Source organism: Mycteria americana, chromosome 4 (assembly GCF_035582795.1).
Source record: "Mycteria americana isolate JAX WOST 10 ecotype Jacksonville Zoo and Gardens chromosome 4, USCA_MyAme_1.0, whole genome shotgun sequence".
NCBI classification, from domain to species: domain Eukaryota; kingdom Metazoa; phylum Chordata; class Aves; order Ciconiiformes; family Ciconiidae; genus Mycteria; species Mycteria americana.
This window is the reverse complement of record NC_134368.1, coordinates 52,044,213-52,068,369: the sequence shown is the minus strand read 5'-3', so window position 1 is coordinate 52,068,369 and position 24,157 is coordinate 52,044,213. Positions and strand designations below refer to the sequence as shown.

The following is a 24,157-nucleotide window of genomic DNA, read 5'->3' as shown; positions in this document are numbered from 1 at the left end:
ACTTTGACAGGGAAGAAACAGGAAAATGTGAGTATAGTATTTCAATAAAGCAAGAGAGGGAAAATGTAACTAATTTATTGCTCTAAAAAACCAATCTCTGAGGAACACTGAGAAGTTAAGTTCTCTGCTCCTGCCTCCACAGCATACGTGACCTAGTATATTTTGCCTTTCCCTCTAGGAGGGGAGTAGTTATGACACTTCAGGCATGAGTAACGAAAACCCGCAGCTGTGGCTGCCTTTGATTCAGCCAGGCAAGTAGTCACCATGAATGGGAGAGAATTTCTCCATTTGCTTGCTAGGTAGGGATTCCCTGGGTGGTATCACCACACGTGCGGCATGGCTGATCAAAGCGCCATGGAAGGGCTCCCAGGAGGCCTTGGCTGCCTTATGTGTTTGCTGAGATGGTAATTAGCACTGCCCCGCAGGGTCTCAAGCCAGGGTGAGCACGTCTGTGTTCTCAGAGGTGATGTGTGGCTTCAGCTGTCATGTGAACCTTTGGAAATAATGACTCTTTTTTTTCTTCCTGGGTTACTAATGGGAGTCATATGAATGCATGAAGGGGAGAACACAGCTCCTTTCTGTCTGCCAGAGGCTTTCCCATGGTACGAAATAAGTTGCACCTTTGGTACAACTCCCTCTTCATAGGCATGCCCTTATGTTTGGGTTCTAGCTTTCTTGCCCTGCAAAAATGAAACAGGATTATGAGCACGTGTGACTGTGCCTGAAGAGTGCTTCTCTCTGATTCTTCCTTCCTCCATTCTGTTCACATGTATTTCACAAGAGGAGGAGGTGGGCAGTTGCAAAACAATCAGCTGTCTGGGGTGAGAGAGATGTCATCTAAAATACTTGCCTTTCAGAATCACCATTTTGTTGGCGCAGATGAAAGAGCAGCAAAATGGTGCCTTCTGTATCTCAGCAAGGAAAGACTGAGTCTAGCCTAGCTATGGATGTGAAATCAAGCTTGCAGCAGCCAGGAAGGGGAAGGTGTTAACATCAACTCTCAGACTGCTTCTGCAGCTAATGGGAGAGTCTGTTGTTGAAACTGGCTTTGCAAGGCAGGGTTGTACCACTCATCCACAGCTCTAGCAGCCAGGACGTCCTCCCTTCCCCTGCCAGCCTGTGTCACTCAAACCTTCACACATCTCTTCGGGATCTGTGCCGCAGCTCTGGTTGCATCCCCAGTGAAAAGGGAAAGGACTGTGCCTCCAAGTGCAGTAACACTGAGTCAGTTACTGCTTTGCTCTAGCAAATTTGGTAGGTCCATCTCTCAGGAAATTACCCATTCCTCCAGGACATAGTTGAGCTGACTTTTGGGGGCAGGGTCCTCTGTATCATACTGCAGGAGATACAGAGCATCTAGTAACCAGGGCAACTGCTGGGCCTTTCACAAATGGCTTGTGAGAACAATTACAGGTTGAGGGGTTGCCTTCAGCTGTAGCTGTCACAGCCTCCAGTCAAATGTTGGGAAAGGGCCTTGAAGAATGGGCACGAAATTATGCAAGACAACTTTGTCCATTGACTAGCTTTTATTTGTCACTCAGGCAGACTTTCCATCATGTTAAGACCAGAGCTGCCATAAAAACCCTCATTCAGGGGCACAGAACTGTGATAACTGCTGCCGGATGAGCTGGCAGGGTCCCTGCTTTTTATGTTATGCTAAAAGTAATTTTTACCACCTTTTTTTTTTTTAAGGTCACCACATAGTCAAATCTGTACACAGGAGGAGAGATTTGCTGCAGTTCTCCAGGCTATGTTCCCTTTACCTAAAGCTGAGCAGAGAGAGGACAGAGAAATTTGCTTCCCGCTTCCTCCAGTGCATGGGCTCGCACTCTGCCATCCGCCTTGCCTGCTACGTATAGGGGCATATGTGTAGTAATCGTCAGGCTATTGATGTCGTACACAGGGTGTGAGCAGTGCCGCAGCCAAATTCAAGTGCTAAACACTTAGCCTAGGTGCATTTCCCATGGTCCGAGAGAAGTGTTTTATTAGTGTGCACTTGGCAGGTGCAAATTAGATAGTTTTATTCTCAGGCTGGATGTGAACCGAGCTGTCTCTGTGAACTGGGATGTCTGACTGCTAGGCTTGCCTGCTCAGCCAGTCAGTCAGTGCCAGCTGAGACAGCTTGCGAGCAAGCGTTTTCAGAGCTACTTCCATAGCAAAGGTTTTTAATTGTTGTGGATTACGTTTGAATCGAGTGCTGTGCGCGGGGAGGACAGAGCGTTCTCTCGCAGTCCAGCACTATTGTGCAGATTTCTTACCAAATGTTTCTAATTCAAGCCCAGAACTTACTTCCAGATTTTCCTTGAGGGCAGGATAGCATGTTGCGCTCCATAACAGCGGCTGGCCCCGTCAGCAGCTTGGAGCTGAACAGGCAGTTCAGTAAATCGATACGATGCGTGTGATTGCTGCCTACGTCACCTGATTAGTGGCATTTTAAAAGAAGTTCAGTAGATGAGATTTCAAGCAGAGTTTGCAGTAACAAGCACTTATGAAACAATCAGCGGACATTTTTCTGCAAACTTTCAAGATTAAAAAAAAAAAAGAATAAAAGCAGAAGTTTAAAGCACAATTGAGTTCTCAACGTTGAGAACTCAAGTATTGCAGCACTGAGACCCTGAGGGTGAAGCTGATCTACAAATAGTTTCGACACTGACTTAATTGATACTTTCCCATGGAAAAAAAACCCAGAGTCATGCAAAAAAATCCAAAGAGTACAGCAACAGGGAAGCTGAATTTAGATTTCTTTTTTTTCAACACTGTGGACTTAGATACATCAGCGTATTTGTGTGTAACACTCTTTAGCATAAGAAATCAAAAGGCGATGAAACACACTGCATTTTTATTACTATGTGTAGAAAAGAATAATTGCATTTTTTACTGATTTTATTTTATAGCATCAATATATTGAAAATGTGTGTTTTCATTGTTTATTATGATGTTACATTATAAACAAAATACAAAGTTGGCTTGCTAGCTGAGAGATGTGTCATCTCACTAGCTGAAAAGGTGTGGTAGCGCTTTATTTGGGCCATTCTTTTTGATCTACGTAGGAAGAATACCTCCTCATGTATTCAAATGAGGATGTTTTCAAACAGTTATTTATAAGATGAGTAAAATAGGTTGTTACTGAGCTAGTGAATGCTTTGGGGTTTTAAATTGCTTTATTCACTATATGATGAGAGGTCTTTCTGGGGTCTTTCAAGTGGGATTTAATACTAGGACCTCAGGTGTTGTAATTAGTTTAGGCTTTTTAATCCCTCCGGACCTACTTCAGTTTACAGCAGCTAAGATTTGGCCTCCTTTGTTTGTCAGATGGGTGTGTGTAAAAGCAGTGTTGGCAGCATATCAGCTGTGTGGCTGCAGAGAGGGAAACGGGAGATGCCCTCGGCATTTTCCCAGCTGCACCTCAGGTGGGATGCGTGTGTGCGCACCCCTCCGTTGGCCCTGCAGCCCCCAGTAACCCTGTGGCAAATATACCATGTAATGATAAAAACCTCAGTTTTTGTCAGCAGGACGGCTTGGAACTCACCAATAATACACCAATTTGATACAACTAATCTTTCCTCCTTCTTGCGTGATACAGGTTTATTAATATTTCTAGCCCTCTATGCGGCAGGTTGGCAGAGAGGTTGTATTGCCATAGGCGTATGTGTGCCTACAGAGTTCTGCAGAGCAACACCTGGCAGATGGCTGACAGCTTTGTGGAAAGATTAGCTGGTTGTGGGATTTTGAGAGGGAGTGCAGCACTTCTGAAGGACTGCAGGCTCAGTACCAGTGTATTTCTCTTCTTCTGCGCCAACTTAGAAAAGGCGTACCTAAAAGGAATACGTTGAGAGTCTGACCAAGAACTAGAAAATTTTTTCACCCTTTCTCTGCACTGGTACAGCCATGGTGGTTAAATATTCCCAAATATTTTTTTTCATGAAAGGTTGTCATTATGGAAAATGGGGAAAAAAAATAGTACATGGAAAGAATGTGGAGATGAGTAGAAAACTGAGAGTTTTCTCTGAGCAAGAGAGATCTGGTCAAGACAGAAGATGAATAAGGGTAACTGCTCTGTCAAGTCAATGGCAAAGAAAAGGTAAAACATTTACATTCTTTACTGAGATTTTCTTCTTAAGTTAGCAGAAAGGGGAAGGGTGACAACATTAATCCTGATAGCAGGTACTTCAAACCTGAACCATTAAGTCCAGGAATTTAGCAGGCTTCAGAAAAGGCTCAACACTTTGATAGCTATCTTGGATAAATGTATAACAATATCATGTATTCTGTTAAACGGGAATTTATTGATTGTGCACTGTCAGAAAAAGCCGCAGCTTACCCTTAGCAGGTTCCTGTGTATTTGCGCAGTCCAGCAATTCCAGTGCTTCCAGCTGAAGCACCTGGCCAGTACGAGAGAGAAGGCAGTTGGACTACAGCTCTGGTCCACTTCGTGATCTGATGTAGATAAAATCCATAATTCTACATACCTAAATATGTTCCTTAAGTAGTTGCTGTGTTACTTTCGGGGGTTTAGCCATTTTGTGTCCAGATGAGATTTTTTTCTTCTAAACACTTAACAGTCTGCAAAGGAAACAAGTTACCCGGAGTCAGGCCTTCCAGGAGCGAGGTTTAAAACCAGCTGATTTTCTATAGTGGCCATTTCTTTTGTCAAGTCGTAAATCTGGTTTTTCCTTTTAGGACTTTTTTCCTTCTCCTTTTTAACACTTTCTCGTTTGGAACGTGAGTTTCTATTTTGGGGCAGTATTTTGAAATCAACAAAACAAAAGGACACATACCTCGGTCTCCGCTAGCTTGCATAAAGTGCTTTGCTGTCTTATGGGGTTTGATCAGAGGCTCTTTGAGCCATTGCAATTCCCTGAATGTCGCATGCTATCTGGTATATAAATCCACCTTGGGACAAAGTCACATGCATCATGCATGATTAATAATGGCTTTGTTAGCTGGTGTGGTAGGAGCTTAATTTGGTTACTGCTAAATACGCTGCTGATTTCTTCTAAGTTTATTCCATCTATGTAAATCCCATGGAGGTGTGATTTAACAGTTTCCAAGAGCAAATTCTGTTTGGAGGTGAGAGTGTATTCCAAAAATTGGAAGTCAAATGTATCAAATTTGTTCCTTTTGTGTTATTAGCCTTTATTTTGCTACAGGAGATCTTGTGAGGACCTTCCTGAAATCATGAGAGATTCAGGGAGGTGTGCGACACCAAAGTGTCACGGTTTGGCTGAAGGGTTTGCCCTTCATTTTACCTTCCTTCTTATCAGATTCCTTGAGCAAAATATTTCAGGTATTAGGAACTGCCAAGGTTGAGCGCAGCTTAGAAAAAACTCTTGTTCCAGAAATCAACCAAGAGAAGTGCATAAGCTTTCCAATCCATGGCAAAACAGCCTACACACACTGGGGACTTGCACACCTCATCAAAGTAGCCTCTGCGAGTCAGGTTTGTATGTGCTTCACTTATCACAACACCTGCAAGAGGCTCTTATGCGAAAACCTCCAGCCATCCCTTTCAGAGCAACACATCGGTTTGCATGCAGCACCAACCTCTAGGCAGAGGCGTGCCATTTGTATTCATGTGCTAGGGGAGAAGGGAAGAGGAGGAGAGCATCATTTGATGCTGTGTGCAGGCAAAATACCACTGAGCCTGTCATTACTGAATTGTGGATGATCTTGTGCTGTCTGAATTGTACGGGGCAGGGGGAATATTGAACAGCATAGAGGTTTTGTAAGGGAATCCTCATGCAATCCATTCTGAGCTATGAAAACGTTAACCTTGTTCAGCAAGCTTTTTATCAAAAATTGATAACTTCAAAAGCCCCTCTCTTCGTGGAAGAAGAGTAGATGCACCAGGCACAGGAAATAATGAGTCCATAGCTCTGTGACTGGTCTGGGAGCATTCTATAAGGTTTTTGTTTTGTTACTTGACTCTAGAACTATTTGTTAGATTTATAAGTTCAAAGCCTGGCTCTTAAACTGTCTAATCCTGTGGTGCTAAGTAGGAGCATGCAAATCAGCTTAGTAAACTATCTGAACACACAACGTTAGACTCCTCATGGCATCTGGAGGGAGTGATCACAAGATTGAGGCGATTGCTTTCTGTGGGCTCCACTATGCTAATCAGCAATGCTAAGTTGGGTTTCCCTTTCTCTCCCACTCCACCGTCTCCCTGTAGAACGTTGCTTTTACTTACAGCTGGTTAGGTTGTCCAGGGGACTGAAGGTTTCCTCACTTTTCTACCGTGCTGTTAAGTAGCAGGATTGCGTGTGAAAGAGAAAAGGGGGAAACTCAGACCATATTACCATCATTGTTAATTTACAGGCTAGGCACTTTGTGGAACAGGTAGTAATGTGAGACACCTTTTCCTTGCAGACTAGAAGAACTTATGCTTACTCCTAGTCTTTGAATTTCCATTAGCAGGCGGCAGGGTCATATCGGAGTGCTGGAGGCTACAGGAGGACAATTAATATGCTATTCATTTACAGCATTTGTACATCCTGAAACTGCAAAAAAATCCTCCTGTAATCCAGTTGCCTCCTTTATACTGCCGTGTGCCGATAATTCTATCTTGTCCAGCATAACTTCTTCCTCAAAGGTACTGGCTGGCGATAGCCTCATTTGCTGTCAGTCCATGGTAATTACTGGCCAGCTTTTGGGTACAGTTTTCTGTTGCACCTAGGAGATTATTTGTGTTTGTGTAGAGTACCCGCTGTGGCCAAGCAATGCTTTGCATTGCTTTGCACACTGGGCAGATGCGAGTAATGACCCAGAGGATGCCTGATGACAAGGAATTGTGGTCCAGGACAAACGGATCAGGGTTCTATTAGAAAAGTTGCCTGGAGTCTGTCGTACATGTAAAACAAAAACGATAAAACCAGCCTTTGTCTTACTGTTCCCAGAGCCCATCCCTGCTCTTTCCTCATGGCAGCGAGACGGCTTAGACTCAGATGAGGCTCGCCTTTCCCCGCAGGCCGGTCGCTTAATTCGCCAGCTTCTGGATGAGGACAGTGATCCTATGCTGTCCCCTCGCTTCTATGCCTACGGACAGAGCCAACAGTACCTGGATGATACAGAAGTGCCTCCTTCCCCTCCCAATTCTCATTCCTTCATGAGGTGGGTTGTGATTTGCCTGTGCTGACTCTCGCACCCAGCTGTACCGGGTTTGCACAGTTGCATCAGCAACATCTCTTTGGATCACATACACGGCATAGCTATGCTGTGTTGGGTTTCTGTTCCTACTGATGGGAAACTGATATTTCTAGAAAAGTTCTTGGTAACTAGTCATTTCTGGGTTTGTGAATTAATATCTAGGGAGTTGCTGTTGCTGAAAGAGGCTGTTACAGCATCTCCTGCTATCTGTCGTTACAGAATAGCAACATGGCTTTCTCACTTCTGTGGGATTTGCCTTTATTTACACAAACTTTGATTGGCCTTCTCTGCATGAAGTTGTACTGTGGCTGTTTGGATAAGCTCTTCCTGCAATCTCTGCTCTTGGTAGGAGGCGGAGTTCATCTTTGGGATCTTACGAAGATGACAGAGAGGACCTTACCCCTGCACAACTCACCCGGAGGATTCAGGGACTGAAGAAAAAGATCAGGAAATTCGAGGACAAATTTGAAGAGGAGAGGAAATATAGAGTGAGTCTCTAGGAGTTAAGCATTTGTATGGGGAGAGGTATGCATTAGCAACAAAGGGAAGGGTCATCAGGGAAGTCTGTCAAACACACAGAGGGCTTGAAAGCTTTTATAAGGAAACAAAAAAAAAAGAAGAAAAGAAAAAAGCTGCTGCCCAAAAAAAGAAAATATGCATCCATACCAAGCAAATTACCTTTCCAGGCATTATGTACTGCCAGTGCAGCACAAGAGATAGCCTAATAAACTCACAGGATTTTGATCCCTGCTTAAGACAGCATGCCAAAAGCACACACTCAGTGTGTAGGAATAGCTCTACTAAACTTCTGTTTGTTTATTTATTCAAGTTCAGCTTATGGGAAGCACAATTGCGCATCTCATTTGCATGATGGTAATCCCAGGACACCAGTGCATTGCAGAGGAGAGAGAGCAGCTGCCTTTACTCCTGAGCAAGGAACCACAGTCAAGTGCTGCTGAGCAGTAGCAGTGTACTGTACTCTAATTATTCCTGACGTGCCCTTCCAATGCACAGAAAGCTTTTTAAGGAACTAAAGCTTTGCATGTGTGCATCTTTGTTGGTGATCTAAACCACAAAGGGCTGTACTGAAAGGATCTCGCCTGCAGTAGAAAAGGCTGGAAGAAATGCTCAGAGCTTGCTGTAGCCTAGCATTTGGGATATTTTGGTGTCTTTGGATGTAAGGCAGCCTTTGGTGCGGATACATGCATCCTAACACTTCTCAAACTGTTCATGCTAGGCTTCCTCTATTTTGGAGGTGCTCTCTTTTTAGGAAATAGTAGGCACAAGGATTCCAATGTGCATCTGGCCCTCTGAGCCACTCCTACAACTTAAATGTTTACCATCAAAAGTTTTGTGTTTTCTAAAAAAAAATCAATCTCATGATGCCCCTAAGAGATAGTGTTGTGACAGGCAGGAGCAATTAAAGCAAGGTCTGAAATGAGCTGGTCAGAGGTATGCAGGTGCCAGTCAGAAGCCAGTACCCATGCTCTATGCTGGGTCTGAATTCTGTTGTACCTCTTTTTGTGACACACGCTTGTTTCAGTGAGTCTCTCCTGTTGGTTTAACACAGATTCAGCATGACTCTTCTTTCCTTCCAGCCTTCCCACAGCGACAAAGCAGCCAACCCTGAAGTGCTCAAATGGACAAATGATTTGGCCAAATTCCGGAAACAACTTAAAGGTGAGCAGCCACCACTGGTGCACCTTCAGGAGGCAGCTGGACTCTGCCTCATTTGAATTTGATGTTAGGCAGCGATCCTGTCACTGTCATATTTTAAAAAAGAAAAATTATTCATCTTCCCCCAAATGTCCCTGTTTAGAGTCAAAACTGAAGATATCAGAGGAAGACCTTGGCCCTGTTGTCCGTCAGCGGAGCAACACGCTCCCCAAGAGCTTCGGCTCTCAGCTCGAAAAGGACGATGACAAGAAGCAAGACCTGTCAGATAAATCTGCGAAGCCTGCCGTGGAAGTTACCCTTGATTCTATCCAGAAGAAGCTTCAAGAAAAACGAACAGAGGCAAACCGACCCGAAGATATTAAGGTACAGTGTAGGCGGATCAGATTTAGGCCTTTAAGTACAAGTCGGTAACTCGTGGCTGCACAGTCACTTCTGAAAGCCCTATGGTCTTCTACATTTTGTCACAAAGTCTACAACCTTTACTCCTGGCTCACTTGCTTTAGTTTCTTTCCCTCTGCCTTTAGTTTCTGATTTTTTTTTTCCAGAGCTCAGTTTCTATTGAATGTCATTGTGTGTTCTTTTTCTGATTCTTGTATATTCCAAGTAAGTTTTCTGAATTATTGCAATATTTCCTGCCCTGTGTTTGGCTATTTCTGTTGTTATGTCCAAAGCCTTTTGGCAAATTCTGAGTCTTCCAGTGATTCTGGAGATTGGGTCATCTGTTTTCTTCTAGTTCACTCCAAAGCTGAATGCTCTTCTCTCAGGGCATTTTATCACTGCTCTTCAGAGTTTCACATTGAGCTCTGTTAGCTGCTGTAATCTCTGAGGGTTATCAGCAGGGAGGTCTTTGTGTCTGATGTTGCTAGTTCCTGAGGTTTGGGCAGCCTTGTAAGTTTAAGTCCTTGAGTCTACTGACATGTAAATTGTGCAGTGCCTTGTAAGAGAGGAGCAGACAGCATTATCTTTGTTTACTAGATCTGCAGAAGAAGATGATACACACAGTGTGTGTTTGGCTGTTTTCTGATGGTAGCAAGAATCCACAGCCTGGCCATTTAAAGAGGGCCTGTGATAGTATTTTGGTGCTGTGATAGGGAGAGAAGGCTCAGTGTTAGGCAAGTACAGTGGGGGAACTCTGGCAAACTTAGTTAGGGAAGTCTTCTCCAACCATCTGCCCATTTTTTGGCTTGGTCCCCTCAGCCTGTCTGCCAGAGCTCTTCACTCCATAGCAGAACTGGCAGAAGGAGGCGGTCTGGCTGCACTTCAGTTCTTGGTAAAGTGTGTTTGTGGCAGTCAAAGCAAAGATGGCAAGCTTTGCAAGAGGTACTGGAGCTTGTCTCAGATTTGGAGAAAAAGAAAGAACATGTGTTTTGTTGTAGAACTTACTTACACTTCAGCTCTTAACTGAAAAAGAGCCACCATCATTAAAAGTTGCATACCATTGTTTTTTCAAAGCACACTGATAATCAATAAATCCCCCTTATGTACATAAAATACCTTCGTATGCGAAGTTTATATGGCTTTAACCTGTCTGCATTGTGCATAGGGTACCACTCACGTCAACAGTCTCTTTGGCAGTATAGCTGGGAAAAGAAGACTGGAAGGCAGAGATGAGTTCAAAACATTAATGACAAAATGACATGACTTTGGTTAGGCCACAAATCAGTATCATTTGAGTCCAGGAATCTGACTTTTTTTTTTTTCTTCCTCCTCTCTTTCTCTGTGCCACTTTCCATAGGACATGACAAGAGATCAGATAGCAGCTGAAAAAGTGGCTCTTCAAAAAGCTTTGCTGTATTACGAAAGCATTCATGGCAGACCGGTATGTACAGCAGCATTTTTTTCTAAGTACATCTTTTTATGTCTTTGTCTGTGGTAAATGATCCCCCTAATGCTCCTTTGATGTCACAGTCACTAGAACTTCTTGCTGTTCAAACCACACGTGCATCCTCTAATCCACCTCCCTGATCCTTCAGTACCACTGCTACTGAGGAGTCTGTTCTCAGCAAGGTGATGTCTGCACGCAGCGCTGGGTTTGGCAGATATCTGTAGGACTGAGCCTAGAGGCTGAATGTGCGTTATTTTGGCATCGCACTTGCCAAGATCCACAGACATCCAGCTTGTGGTCCAGTGGACTCACCAGCTTTGTCGGGGATACAGTCTGCATGGGAGGAATAGTTGTGTGTGGTCCCCCATCCAACCAGGAATTTTGCAATTTGCTAGTATTAATGGCTAACTGGGAAGACAGGTGTGCATACATTGCTCCCTCTTAGAGGAGCTACAGCATGTTTCTCCTGGCACTTTGCTGTTTGCAGGGAGGCACCTGCACCTTGCTATTTGCCCAACCCTCTTGTGCCAAAGGATTCATGAAACAGTTTGTCTCCTGAGCATCACAGCATAAGTTGAGAAGAGATTTCATTCTTCCCCTGAGGAAACGTATGTTTTTTTCCATGTGCCAGTGGAAGCAAAGGGCATGAGGTTTCTTGCACGTTCAATCTTAACAAAGGAAAATTATTTGTGAAGACAGAGGATTAAGTATCGTGTCCTGTTCATCCCTGCCGTGGCAGAAACATGGTGGCTTCCAGGCCACCAAGTTGGCTTTGTATGAATCCCTCCTCGTCTTTCACTGATGACATTATAATCTTTGCTACCAGCTGTATAGGTAAAGTAACTTAATTTCAGAGTGGTGCTAATCCCTTGAGCAGTGGCTTGGGAGCAGCAAATTACTGCTTATAAGGAGTACTTGATTACTTCAGCTGACAAATCTGTCATTCTGCTGCTGCATGGGATTCCTGATCTCTTACTTCCTTTTGCTCCTGAATTATTTCCTCCTTTGTCCGTTGTTTTAAAAAAGTCTCACTAATTTATTTAAATGCCTTCATGAAGTGCTAATTTTGTACAGTCACATATACCAGCAACTGAAAACAGCATAGTTGTGTGAGAGAACATGCAGTTTTATTCTTGTGTAAAAAAGGCCAGCACAAGGGAACCCACTTAACCTTTCCTGTCTTCTCCATGAGACCGAGCCTGCTTTTGCTGCTTTTACAATGATACAAATCAACAGGTGGCATCTGGCATCTCGTTGAAGTGAACTCACTTAAATCTGTTTAAAAAGAGAACAAGCCCAGAGCCTAGCTTGTCAGCATACCTTTTTTTTTTTCCCTCCTTTTTTTTTCCTTCCCTTTCTGATGCTTTATTTATACAACTGCTTTTTAATTTGTTTGTTTTTATGTAAGCAGTCTATACCTAGCAACACTGAACTGCATGGCAAGGAAGACTGCAGCTGATCAGCTTTTGCTGTTCCCAGCTCCTGGCACTGCAGCAGTGGAAAAGTACTGAGAGCTTGAGGAGAATGGGGATAGTTCAGCCAAGTTTTTTTTTTTGTGTTTTTTTTTTTTTCTTAAAGATACTTAACTAAATAAGAAAAACAATGGAGCTCAGATTTATTGTGCAACTAGGTCTTTCTGCACCAGTGATAGATGAACCTGCAAAGGTGGAACTGAACTGTTTTAGTTAAGCCAAAAAGTCCATCTCTGCAAAAATTCTCAAGCTGCTCTAACAATGCAAGCAATGGTCTGTTCCTCGGCTGCTGCTCTTTTGCCATGTGGAGTGTGCCCCAGAGTTGTGTCAAAGGCTCCATTATTCCAACAGCCTTTTTGCATTTTGATGTTCTCCCAAAATATACTCAGGTTTTGCTGGTATTACTTATGTTTACCTAGTGAGACAGTTTGCCCATGTGCTAAACATTTTCTTTCAGAATCTGCTTTCTGTTAAGTGTGCTGGTGTAAGTCTGCAGGGTTAACTCAGGCCCCATACACTTAACTTCCAATGCCTAAATTAATTCTCTGTGTCCTTCCTCCATACTGATATTCAGACACCGAAGCATGTCATTTATTTTTTCCATTTTTCAACATACCTAAGGATTTTTTGCCCATTCGAAGGCTTATGTTTATTTTTCTGTACAGAACAGTGCTATTTATCGACTTTGAAATGTCATCAGTTGAAGGTTTGGTTCTCAGCCTCAGCATAGTCTTTTTTTTTTTTTTTTTTTTTAATTAACAAAGACTGTCTGAGCTAACAGTAGTGCTGTGCCTCCTGTTCTACTAACTGCTAACCTAGTAAAGCTAGGAATAATATATGTATATAGGCTACCCAGTTTCTCCAGTTGAATGCTTGATTGATTGCAGAGAAGCATCCAAAGTTGGAGGCAACTTGCTATGCAGTGCAATTGAATGCAGACACATCAACATGAAACTCAATACAGAGCAGGCTGAGTGAATTGTTTGGTGCTGCCCACGTCCCTCTGATCCCTGCGAGCTGCTTACTCGACGAACAGCCAGCTTGAGGCTGGCTGGTATTGGAGTCTGACTGTGCTTCAGAGGTGTGGGACGCACAGGCCCTAGAGCTTGCACTGCCCATCTGTATGCCCCTTATCAGTCTTGGGGATGTTTGCAATGAATCCAGAAAGGAACAAAAACGTCTTCCTCCTTCTTCCTCCGTATTCATCTGCCCCCAACGTAGGAAATAGGCTTCGTTATCAGGAGGAAGATGCTACCTCCAGATTCTTAGAGTTCATCCCTGCCAGTGCCACTCCTGGCAATACTTACAGCTCTTCTCCCACTTGCAAACCGGCACCCTCTCCTGCTCTGGAGGGAGGATGTGAAAGCTTTAGAAAGCTTACTCCAGTGAAAGTCAACTGCAGACAAAATAAAAGACAGTTCATTTTAAAATTTCCTCCCTGTCTCAAGCTGTATTCCCTTTCCTCCTATTTCTATTGTAGAAAGGGATACTGTACAAAGCTCACTAGGGGTTACACTGTTGATGTTGATTTTTATATGGCAGCTCTTCAGATGCTCTGGTGATTAGCAGCAGTAAAAAGTCTTGAGGCAGATAGGCATGACACGAGAATCAGTTAAAGCTTCCCCTCGTAAGAGCTTTATAATCTGAAAGTTAGGCAAAAGATCTAATGGAAGAACAGTCATAGAATGTGGGTTGGACAGTGCTGAATACAGAGAAAGATGATGATCAGGTTGGTTCTGCTGAGTATTTTGTTTGTTTGTTTTCTAACCCTGCTGTAACAAAACACTGAAGAAATAAAGCCCAGCTTCCTCACAACTAGTACTTAGGTGGACAGACCTTTGCTTTCCCACACTAGCTACTGTCTGTTAGGTCTTCCCTTCTCCTGCGCTGTCAGTACTACTGAGGTTTTCAGCTGAGCTTGGCTCTGAAAGAAAAACAGAAATGAACGCTCACAGTTCGTAATAGTCTCAAACTGAGGAGGGAGCACGACGTGCAGCTAGGAGGAGTGGAGTTAGGGACAGAGCAATGTAAGGAAGGCTTGGGGTGGGCATCACAGCACTATTCTGTCTTCTGTAGTCCACACAGCTCTGGCACCTTCATCCCTTCTCAGTTCTGTGGTAACTTCTCCCCAGCAAGGTTGCTGGGAGGAGGGGTGGAGGGGAAGGGGTTAAAAATATGAAGAACTGCTGGCTTGGATAGGAAATCAGGAGGAATAGCAAAGCCAGAAAGTCAGCTTTTGTGAAATCTGTAGTTTAACCTACCCTGGGGAAGTCTCCTTTCATTGCAGTAGCCAGTCATTGCAGCTCCTTTCTCTTTTCCTGGGTCATAAACACTGCCTCTGAGGTCCCAGCGACAAGAATAAGGGTGGGAAACCTCACGTTGTGACTTACAATGGTAGACGTGATTACAAGCACAGACTGCTGCTTGTATGGGTCATTTTGTGCTGTGGACATGTGATACCTCAGTTGGTCATTTTAAACCACCTGTCTCATACAGCCACATTACAAGACACCCCACGGCTTGGGTGCTGCTTCATCTGGCACCTGGGACAGGAGGTGCAATGTCGTACACAAGCACTTGCATTACCAGTTTCAGGGCTAATGCTGCTAACCTGTCATCCTCATGAAATTCCCTTCAAGCCCCCTCTGACTAACAGTGATCGCAGGCACATGCATCATGGGGTGGAGTATCTGCTGCAGGCTTCATGGGTCTCGCTTCTTTTTCCTTTTCAGGTTACCAAAAATGAACGACAGGTGATGAAGCCATTGTATGACAGGTATCGCTTGGTCAAGCAGATCCTCTCCAGAGCCAACACCATCCCTATCATTGTGAGTAGAGCATTCTTTTGGGGGCTATTTCTTTGGTTTCAAGCTGAGGAAACAGGAATCACTGCACTTTTGCATACAACACAATCACTAAGGCCAAGTCCCAACCTCCTGTATCGCTCAAAGACCAAGCAAATGAGTGAATCAATAACAAGCCATATACTGAAGTTGGGCAAAGCTGGTCAAGGGACTCTAGTGCCCACCCATGAGCCATGGGGCACATCTCACCTTGTGTTGTTTCTCCTCTTTCCATTGGGCTGCTGCTGTTATTTCATCATCTTGTGTTTGGCTACAGCCTCACTTCCCCTTCCATACCAAGCCACTCTGAGCTGTAGGTCTTCCATGCTGCTCAGTTACACAGGATTGTATGTCAGGAACACAGACTTGTGTGGGTCCCGGTCCCACAGGAGATGCCAGTCTCCTTGGCTGAGAGAAAAGGCCAACAGTCTTCTAACACTTTATTTGTATTAAAGAGATCCTGCAAGTGGTGGATATTCCCTCATTCGAGGTGGTGCTTTGGCAAGGAGGCACTGCCACCAGCAAGGAATCCAGTGCACCCCTCTGGGGAGCAAATGCACTATCTCTAATTTTAGACAACTTGTGTAGGCCACTTTTTTTAAAAAAGTATTTGATCTAAAAAATACACAGAATGCTTTAGCCTGTCTGTGGAAAGACAATTGTTTTATGATGGTTCCTGTTTACTCTGTCTGTCATGTATGATCCTTTACCTTTTTTTGCTGTTCCCAAGCAGCGCTCATGTCCTGGCCACTTTTCGTAGACCGCCAGTGAAGTGAATGGACTGGCACAGTATTACTCAGTGCAGTCACACTGAGAAGTGGGGTTTTTTTCTGCAAATAGTGGGAGGTGGTCCTGCATTTAAAACAGAAGAGAAAGCTGTTCCTTCTTGAATATGCAAAGTACTCCCCAAAGTGTGTGCTGGGAAGACGGTGCTGGCAATCAGAAGGAAGAAGCCGTGTAGCCGTGCATGGGCAGTTTAAAAGAGAGCTCAGGTCCTGTTTAGACACAACAGTGAAATTGCACAGTGGCTAGCAGAGGAGGCACAAGACTGGCTTTCCCCAGCTCCTCTAGTGAGAACAGCGAGAGGCTCGTGCAGAGGCAGGATGCATTTGAAAATCCATCTCTACATCATTAGGCACCTCAATGGGAAATCAGACTCCTGGAAAGCACGCCTGGAGAGGCTAGCTGGGCTTACAGCGTAGCTCTGGAGAGCCAACCAAATGTTGCGTGTGTGTCTGGGCCTTGGGCTGGGGATTATTTTCTTGCAGCCTTTACTTTGTAATTCCTGCCCAGCTAGTATTCCAGCAGCCAAGCTTTTTTTTTTCTTGAAAGTATTTGGCAGTGATGTTCCTTGCTAAGCAACATCCTGAGAGAAAACAGCCCAAGGTTCCAAGGGGGTTTACTGGACATGATTTTCTTCTTTAAGAAATAGATTTCTCCTGATGGTCCAGTGATGAGCTGAGAGTGAATGTGTGGGTGAGAATGAGCTGAGAGCAGGTGGTGGAGGAGAAAGGGGTTCACAATGTAACGTACTTGTTAACACCTGTCACAGGGTTCCCCCTCCAGCAAGCGGAGAAGCCCTTTGCTGCAGCCAATTATCGAGGGCGAAACAGCTTCCTTCTTCAAGGAGATAAAGGTGAAGACCTCCAGCTGCTAACTAATTGCTCAGTTTGCATCAATTTTCCCCTTATACCAATGAAAGAGAATGATTGATTGATATTCTTTTTTCCATCAGTGTTGATTTTTTTGCAGTGTCCTCCTGAAAAATCAGTAGCTGCTTTAAGCCTCACCAGTTCTGATCAAATTCTTCCCTTGTTGTAGATAAGACTACAGTATTTCCTTGGCTTTGCATTCTTTCCCATCCTTCTTCTTCCCCCTCCACCTGCACATAATATATTTTGTTTTGCTTTAAAAAAAGATCACAATTACCTTGTACATTGCTTTTCTTTTTGCTTTCCTTCTTTCTTTTTAATGACACTAACTTGTTTTGCGGTAGTTTCTCTCACTCCAAAGCTCTGTGGCTTGCACACAGCACCGTGGCAGGAATGAGCTCTCACAAAACTAACACTCGTATGTGGAGCCAGCCGGGGCACTTACAGGATCCATACCTACTCCCATTCACGTGCTTATTTTATCCAGGGCTCTTTGTCACCACCTTGTGAATGGTATTTCTAACCAAGTCACATGAGGATGGAAGTAAGAACAACTCAGTTCTGCTAATTAACCCTTGGTCAGATTTGGATAGCAGGATTGTTGTGTTTCTTTCTCGTGCTGCTGTGGAGTAGTAATCCTTGGTGGTGAAGACTGCTACGATATTGGGCCTTCTTCCCCTGAGAAGAAGAGAAGTCCAACAGCTGAGCATGACACGCAGCGTGGAGCTGGGCCCTGGCTTGCTTTCATTCCCCTTGCAATGTAACAGGGGAAAAACGTGCTTCGTCACACTTGGGTCACTTATCCGTTATCCAGCCACAGTTTGGTTAACGGTGTAAATACTGCAGACCTAGACATCCAAGGTGGTTTGATTATTAGGCAAGTACAGTAGATTGTGTATTAATGGACTGTTCAAGGCACATATTCATTAAGACCAGATTGCAGACTGAAGATGTTAATCTGCTCTTTGGAGGTTGGTTTATCATCACTGAGCTCTCAGTATTTTCTAGATAACTGCTGGATCGAATCTGCAATAGTGGTCTTGCAGAGGGTATTTTTGGTTTTTGGTGTTTTCTTTTAGTGTGTCCTTGTTTTTCACCTACGCTTGCACCCGGGGTCAAAACTTACAGCTATCAATTATAGTGGTCTCTGATGACTGGCATGGCTGGTGCTGCGCCGGGGCAGCATCGCACCAGCTCAGCGGTGTCCTGCAGGGAATACAAACCTTGAGAGGTTTCTGACTGAAGATCAGGGTGACAGCCTTAAGGCCGTTAGCGCTTACATGCCTTTTAACACTTAAATGGGGCCCTGTGAAGCTGCTGTGGCAGCTTTGCACTGAACTACACTCAGAACTGAAGAGAGGAAATTGCCAAAAGGCCCCAAAACTTACCCCCTGCATAGGTCCGCTACGGGCCCAGCACTACCTATCTTGACGGGCCCCTGACACTGTCGGGATTTTTATTTGGGGGGTGTTTTTAAGCATTTGGGAGAGTTGGATAAAAGCTTGAAAGGTGATTTGAGGTGAAGCCTTACCAGACATATTTGGGTACAATATCTTGAATATTGTCTGTGTTGAAAAAGTCATTGGGAAGCTTGCTTGCTGGGAGTGCTGATGATGGGATACGCTGGAAATTTTGTATTTGTAACTCTGAAAACTTTAAATGCCTAATGATTGCCTAAAGATCCAAGCCAGGTGCAAGCCAAATGGATCTATCTAGTCAATGAAGATCATTCTGGTTCGAGGTGTAAATGCCAGTGCAGGTTTAAAATAAGATTCCCATGTGACAGTTGTTTAAAGCGAAGGCCTTAGATGGCTATTTCTATTCGAGTTCTCACTAAGAATCCTTTTAATTTGCTCCTCCGTTTTAAACAGCAACATGCTTTAAGAGGTCTTGTGACAGCCAGATGTAGTGTTTTGGCACCGAGGTCTAAACAAGTGAAATTTCTACGCTTTCTTTTCCTCCCATGGGCTTCCACTGGCAGGAGGCTCGCTCCTGAGCTCTGGGCCAGTGTAATCCTTGCTGGCTTGGGCAGCGCGCTGGTGCCCTGGAGTGAGGCAAGGGACAGGCTCAGGGGCGTCTATGGGGAAGAGACTGCTGCCCCATTTACAGATTCGAGTTCACCTTGCCTCTGTCCTCGGGAGCAGTTCGTCACACTGCTTATGAAAATTGTCCCTTTCCTTTCTCTCCAGAAGGGGAATCCAGAAGTGACTTGCTCTCCCAGGAAAGGGCACAGGAGCTCCTCCTTTGGTGCCAGAGGGATTCCCCTAAAGTAAAGCATACCATTTTTACTGCTTGAATTGGCTTAGCAAATCCTCCTCCATGCCGCAGCAGGATCGGTGTTCTCCTGCTTCAGTCCTAGTTGCCCTTACCCGGCAGGGCAGGACAGCGTGCTTGGGGACTGGTAAATGGCAGTGAGAGATGGTCTTCCTTCCCCAGCCCAGCCTGAAGTTGTTTGCAGGGTTTAAAGACAATACGTGACTGCTGTTTTATGCCTTCTCTTTAAGCTATATAATTTACGTCTGGAGAAATGGTCTTACCCAATCATACGCTAAATATTGCTTTAACTTCCACAAGTTCCCTGCAGATTTTCCTGAGATGTTTTCAAACTTCTCTGTGTATTTTATTATAACTCAAAACTTCTCTCCAGCTAATCTTTTTTCATCCTTAAGCCTCCATCTTGGTTGCAATTCTCAGCCTGTGGCTTTGCGTTGCATTTTCATGGCCTAGAGCTTTAACACAAAAAGAAAACTCTGGGCAAACTCTGATTTCATGTAAATGTATGTGTTTATAAATCACTGACTTTGAGGATTTGACGGGACTATGCCAGGTCCTAGTGTTACTTTCTCCCCTTTTTGCTTGAAATGTGGGAGCAATCTCTTAGGAAGAATTGAACTATTCACAAGGAATCGCATGAAAAAAAGTAAAGAAAATGGCTTCTTTTGATCCCAGTGCAACAATATATTTTTGCATACATTTGAAGGCTTCAGTGATATTAGCCCTCAAAAGCTTTTAAAGATACGCATGTGCTTAGATCCTCCCTGGCTAGAGTTACATGGTTGTAAAATAAATATATATACACATACATACATATTTAAGAGACTTACTGTCCATGCTGGCATTTATTACCTTCCTCTAATGCCCATGCCTCATTCCTTATATTAAGGTTGAAAACTGCCTTCTAGAAATGTCTCTGTAAGTAAGAGAAAACTGGGCCCCGTTCCCTGAAAATCCAAGTGATTTCTGGACAGTGTTGCAGGACAAGCCCTACATTTGAGAATGCTATGAATTAGCAAGTACCAAGTGCAGCAGAGACTTCCAAATCTTGCGCCTATAAATTTTGCAAAAAATTTGAGCACAACCAATTCGTCAGTGTATTTTGGGGAAATTGCACTCTGCGGAGTCTTTCCACTCCAATTTTTAGTGTATTTCAGCTAAATGGTACAGAGCTGATGTCGGGATCACGTTAGCATCAGCAGTCCTTTTACAGTCAATCATATCCCACATTTGGGCCATTGAAGGACTGATCTGAGCTCATTGATACCACTGTACGAGCATTTGAGGCCTTAAATGCAGCCATTAGAGAGAGCTGTTGAGCTGCATCTATTGAGAGAATATTTCGTATTTTAACCTGGCAATCTGTGTATGCTGCCAGGTGTATTTGTACAGAAACAGAGGATGGCGGGTATGCTTTACACAGTGTGCATAGTGGCTGTAAGTGTTTTTATTTACATCAGAAAATAAATTAAACAAAGCAACAGGTTGCTAAGAACCCCAGGTATTTTTTCACTCAGTTTTGTTGCCTTGGGTCGCATTAACCAATCTGAGTTGGTGGTCGCAGTTTCTCTGACATGCTTTGGGTGTAGGGTGTCTTACTGGTGGTCTTCTGGTGTCCTGCATTGCTTAGCAATTAAAGTGCTTGCTCTGCCTATCCACTTTTCATACCTGTTCCCCAGTGCATGTGGTGAAAGGAGGTACCTATTTCTGAGAAGGGAAGCAGTAACCTATTCTGTTACGGGGGTGCTCTGTCCCTCTCTGTAGGAGGAAGAGGAGGGGTCCGAGGAGGACAGCAATGCAAAGCCAGATTTCACAATTACCATGAAAACAGATTTCAACGTGCGTAGCTTCTTGGATCAACTAGAAGATGATGCTGATGGCTTTGTTTCCCCGGTGGATGATAAGGTGCCATCTAGGAGCAATCAGGATATGGGTCTTTCAAATCTCCATGAAGCATCCATGTATGTTGAATTCACAGGCAACTTCAAAAAGTTATTTCTTGCTAAAATAGCATTTTATTTGTCTGAAAAGTGCCTAGTTTTTTTTTCCATTTACGATCTGAGTCAGAAGTTTTTGCGCTTTATTTTTAAATGAAATAGACTCTCATATGAAAGGGTTTGGGAAGAAACTACCTTGTCCTGGTACTGATATTTGAATTCTGCGTCATTGGATGCTAGCACTAAATAGTACCTCCACTTCACCAGTGGCAAGCCTTTATCATGAAAACAACCCTGTACTCTTGCAAGGTTTTTCTGGTTTTTGAGAGGTCAAGTTGAACTAGCTTTGCTAGTTTCAAGCACCTAGGTCTGATGCAAACACACATAGGTCATAGCCTTAAGTCGTGACCATTGAATCTTGATCCTATAAAAGTCACCAAAACCAGACCCATCTTCAGCAAGTAAGTTTCGTAGAAGTTAGTGGTGAATTGTGAAATGCACACTTGACCTCCTTAGAGGCTTCAGCTTAAGTGTATGATTGTTTTGCTGAACTAAATTCAGAGAGCTTTTTGTTGCAAGTAACATCAGGTTGCCAGAGCTGCTTGCAGGAGCAGCTCCATTGCTTGGCATACGTAAAACCGTTCATTTGTAGATTTACTGTATGTTTCCTGTTATAATTGTGTATATATGTATAATCTTGTTTATATTTAAACCCAACAGCCCTGAACTCTTAGAGCAGCTCCAAGAAGTCAGGGAAGAGAAAAAGCGAATCAGAAAAAAATTGAGAGACTTTGAAGATAATTTTTTCCGACAAAATGGAAGGTAATAATTTCTCAGCTGTCTCTCTGTCCTTCAGCTACTTTTAATCTGTTTGGCATCTACGAAGACCTCCAAATATGGAAAGTTAGATGAATTCACTATTACATATTTCTTCACCATCATCATCATCGTCAGTGTTTTACCCACATTCATTACAGTTGCCCATTAAAATTAATTACTGCCCCCCCAACACCCCCTCCCAGGCCTTCAGGGACCAAAGCCTCTTTGAAAACTTTGTCTTAGGACAAGCAGTGGGAAGCAAAAGTACAGATTGTGAAAATTCAGCTGCCTCTAGCACAGCTGACAGGAATGATGGAAGAGTTTCTCAGTGAGAGAATGGTTGAGGTTTTTCCTAATGATGTATGTTTAGATTTCTGTGCTATTCTTGCTTGTATTCAGACACTAGTTCAACAAGTATTTCTGCTTTGGTGTAGCTGGGTTTATCATTTTCAGAAAAAGTCCCTCAGTAATGAGCTGATAGAATGTTTTAATATATTTATACTCTTAAATTATCTTGTTAGTTTCATGCCATCAGCCATCATCCTTAGAGGTTCTTGTAAACTCACTGAAAACTTAAAAGTTTCATGTAAGCTAAGAGAAATCTGATCAGATATCATCTTCCATTTCACAAGTGTGCCTGTTTGTGGAAGTGATGTGGTGCCAAGCCAGGAGAAGCTGTATTTTATTTTGCCATGCCAGGAGAAGCTGTATTTTATTTTGCCATGCTAGCAGGCTGACATTCAGATGGCTCCTGAAATGTTTTTCAACTGTTGTGTAGAGGCTGGCAATTTCAAAGAAGTAGGGCATGCTTCAAATAAGGTTTCGCATTTGGAACCGTGAGATTGTGTTTAGCCTCAATATGCAAGCGTCCCACCCTTTGTTGGAGCAGTTTGTTTGCCCCTCTGTTTTCTTTTTTTTTTTTTTCCTCTCAAAGGATAAAAGTTTTGGGTTTGTTCCCTGATGGGGAGTGGAGGAGAGGAGCTGCTTTGTAGGTCTTGTTGGGGGATGGAGGGAGGCTGCTGAGGGAAGACGTCCTGTTACAGAAATGCTCATTATCTGCTTTCGCTCCCGCTAGGAACGTGCAGAAAGAAGACCGCACTCCTATGGCTGAAGAATACAATGAATACAAGCAGATTAAGGCCAAGCTGAGGCTGCTGGAGGTCCTGATCAGTAAAAGAGATATTAGCTCCAAAATCATGTAAAGGAGGAGATTGTTTTTGCCAGTAAACAAAGAAGAGAGAGCACCAAATGGACAAATGCATGCTGTGGATGCAGCGGGAACCTGGCTGGGGAGAGCTGAGGAGCTCCCTGGGAACTGAAGGGCCATTCCCAGAGGCGGGAGGGGGAGGAAAAGTGGCTTTCCATCACTCTCTACACTTGCTGTTGCCCACTGTTTCTCCAGGCCTGATGCCCAAAATGGAGTTTGCCGGTGTAGGAGACATGACGCTGCGCTCGGTGACTTCACTGAAGGGATCCTTCTGTTTTGATTTGCTTACAGATCCTGTAATATTTAGAATATCAAAGCCAGCCATGCTATTCTTTTTTTCCCAGGATATCATAGCACGAGGCAAAGTAGGATGAATAGTGATTAAATCATCAAATAGCTTCTACTTTAGTTTAACAGACAAGTGCCCTGACTGATCTCATGTGAAGGCAACAGGTCAGATAGCACCAAGACTGTTTTCTTGTAGCTACAGTAAAGATTTGCTCAGACTTTTGACCTGACTGTTTGGAGTCCAGCATCTTCTGTTGCTCTAGGTAAACGCTGTGAGAACCTGCTGGTCATCACCCAGAGCTGGTGTGGGTTACAGTTTTGCCTAGGCTTGTGTTGGGTTTTCTTCCCACTTTTTTGATGGCCAATTCAACTGAAGTAAAGAAAGTACTTGCCTCTGTTTGGGATAGCAAAGAAAATGAGCCGTGCAGCAAGGTTCTTGCCAGCTTGTTCCACTTGGAAGGTGATACTGTAACATTATGACCATGTTTAGGCAACTGGGTGGAAAAGAGGTTTTAAAAGCTTTAAGTCAGAATCCCTTGGGATTTTGGTAGCTGATCGGTTAAATGTCTGGTGTCAAGTATCTGGAAGATATCTGGATGACCCACCCCGTTAGTACGTGTGCTTCGTCATCTGATACAGATGTAAGAGTCCAAGCTGAACGGTCCATATGGGTGTCATACATACTCGCTAGCCTAAATGTTGTTCTTTTACGTACACCGTCAGTCAGACTATGTGAGCTGCAGCAATGACACTGTGATGGTGGCAACGGAGGATGGTCTTTTCGTCCCGGTGTGCACTGGTGGTATACCAGCGCAGAGGATACTGAGGGAACTGAAAGCCTAGAGCCATGCTCCGCCTAGAGAAAGGGCCCGGCTCTCAGGTGCAGGTTTTGACAATTCAACGTTTTCAAATTTGTTTGACTTTCAGAAAAGAAAGTCCTGGGACACCTGATTCAGGTGCTCATGTCAGACAGATGGTGCCTGAAGGAGTGAAAGGCAGCGAGTTCAGGAACACAGA

General features: G+C 43.9%; 1 protein-coding gene across 6 annotated transcripts in view; it reads left to right on the top strand.

The window, feature by feature from the left end:
• The window catches only part of FAM13A (family with sequence similarity 13 member A), a 130,964-nt gene extending 107,593 nt beyond the window's left edge, over positions 1 to 23,371 (top strand). For 5 of the 6 annotated variants that reach the window (XM_075500571.1, XM_075500570.1, XM_075500568.1 and 2 more), the window contains 10 exons: positions 6,897 to 7,110; positions 7,496 to 7,634; positions 8,745 to 8,826; positions 8,966 to 9,186; positions 10,559 to 10,642; positions 14,853 to 14,948; positions 16,516 to 16,599; positions 20,654 to 20,850; positions 21,547 to 21,648; positions 22,721 to 23,371. In XM_075500571.1, the coding sequence (XP_075356686.1) occupies positions 6,897 to 7,110; positions 7,496 to 7,634; positions 8,745 to 8,826; positions 8,966 to 9,186; positions 10,559 to 10,642; positions 14,853 to 14,948; positions 16,516 to 16,599; positions 20,654 to 20,850; positions 21,547 to 21,648; positions 22,721 to 22,847 (1,346 nt within the window). In that variant the 3' untranslated portion in view covers positions 22,848 to 23,371. The remainder of the gene's footprint in view (positions 1 to 6,896; positions 7,111 to 7,495; positions 7,635 to 8,744; positions 8,827 to 8,965; positions 9,187 to 10,558; positions 10,643 to 14,852; positions 14,949 to 16,515; positions 16,600 to 20,653; positions 20,851 to 21,546; positions 21,649 to 22,720) is intronic. The other variant, XM_075500569.1, reaches the window with a different exon arrangement.
• Positions 23,372 to 24,157: the final 786 nt, after the last annotated feature.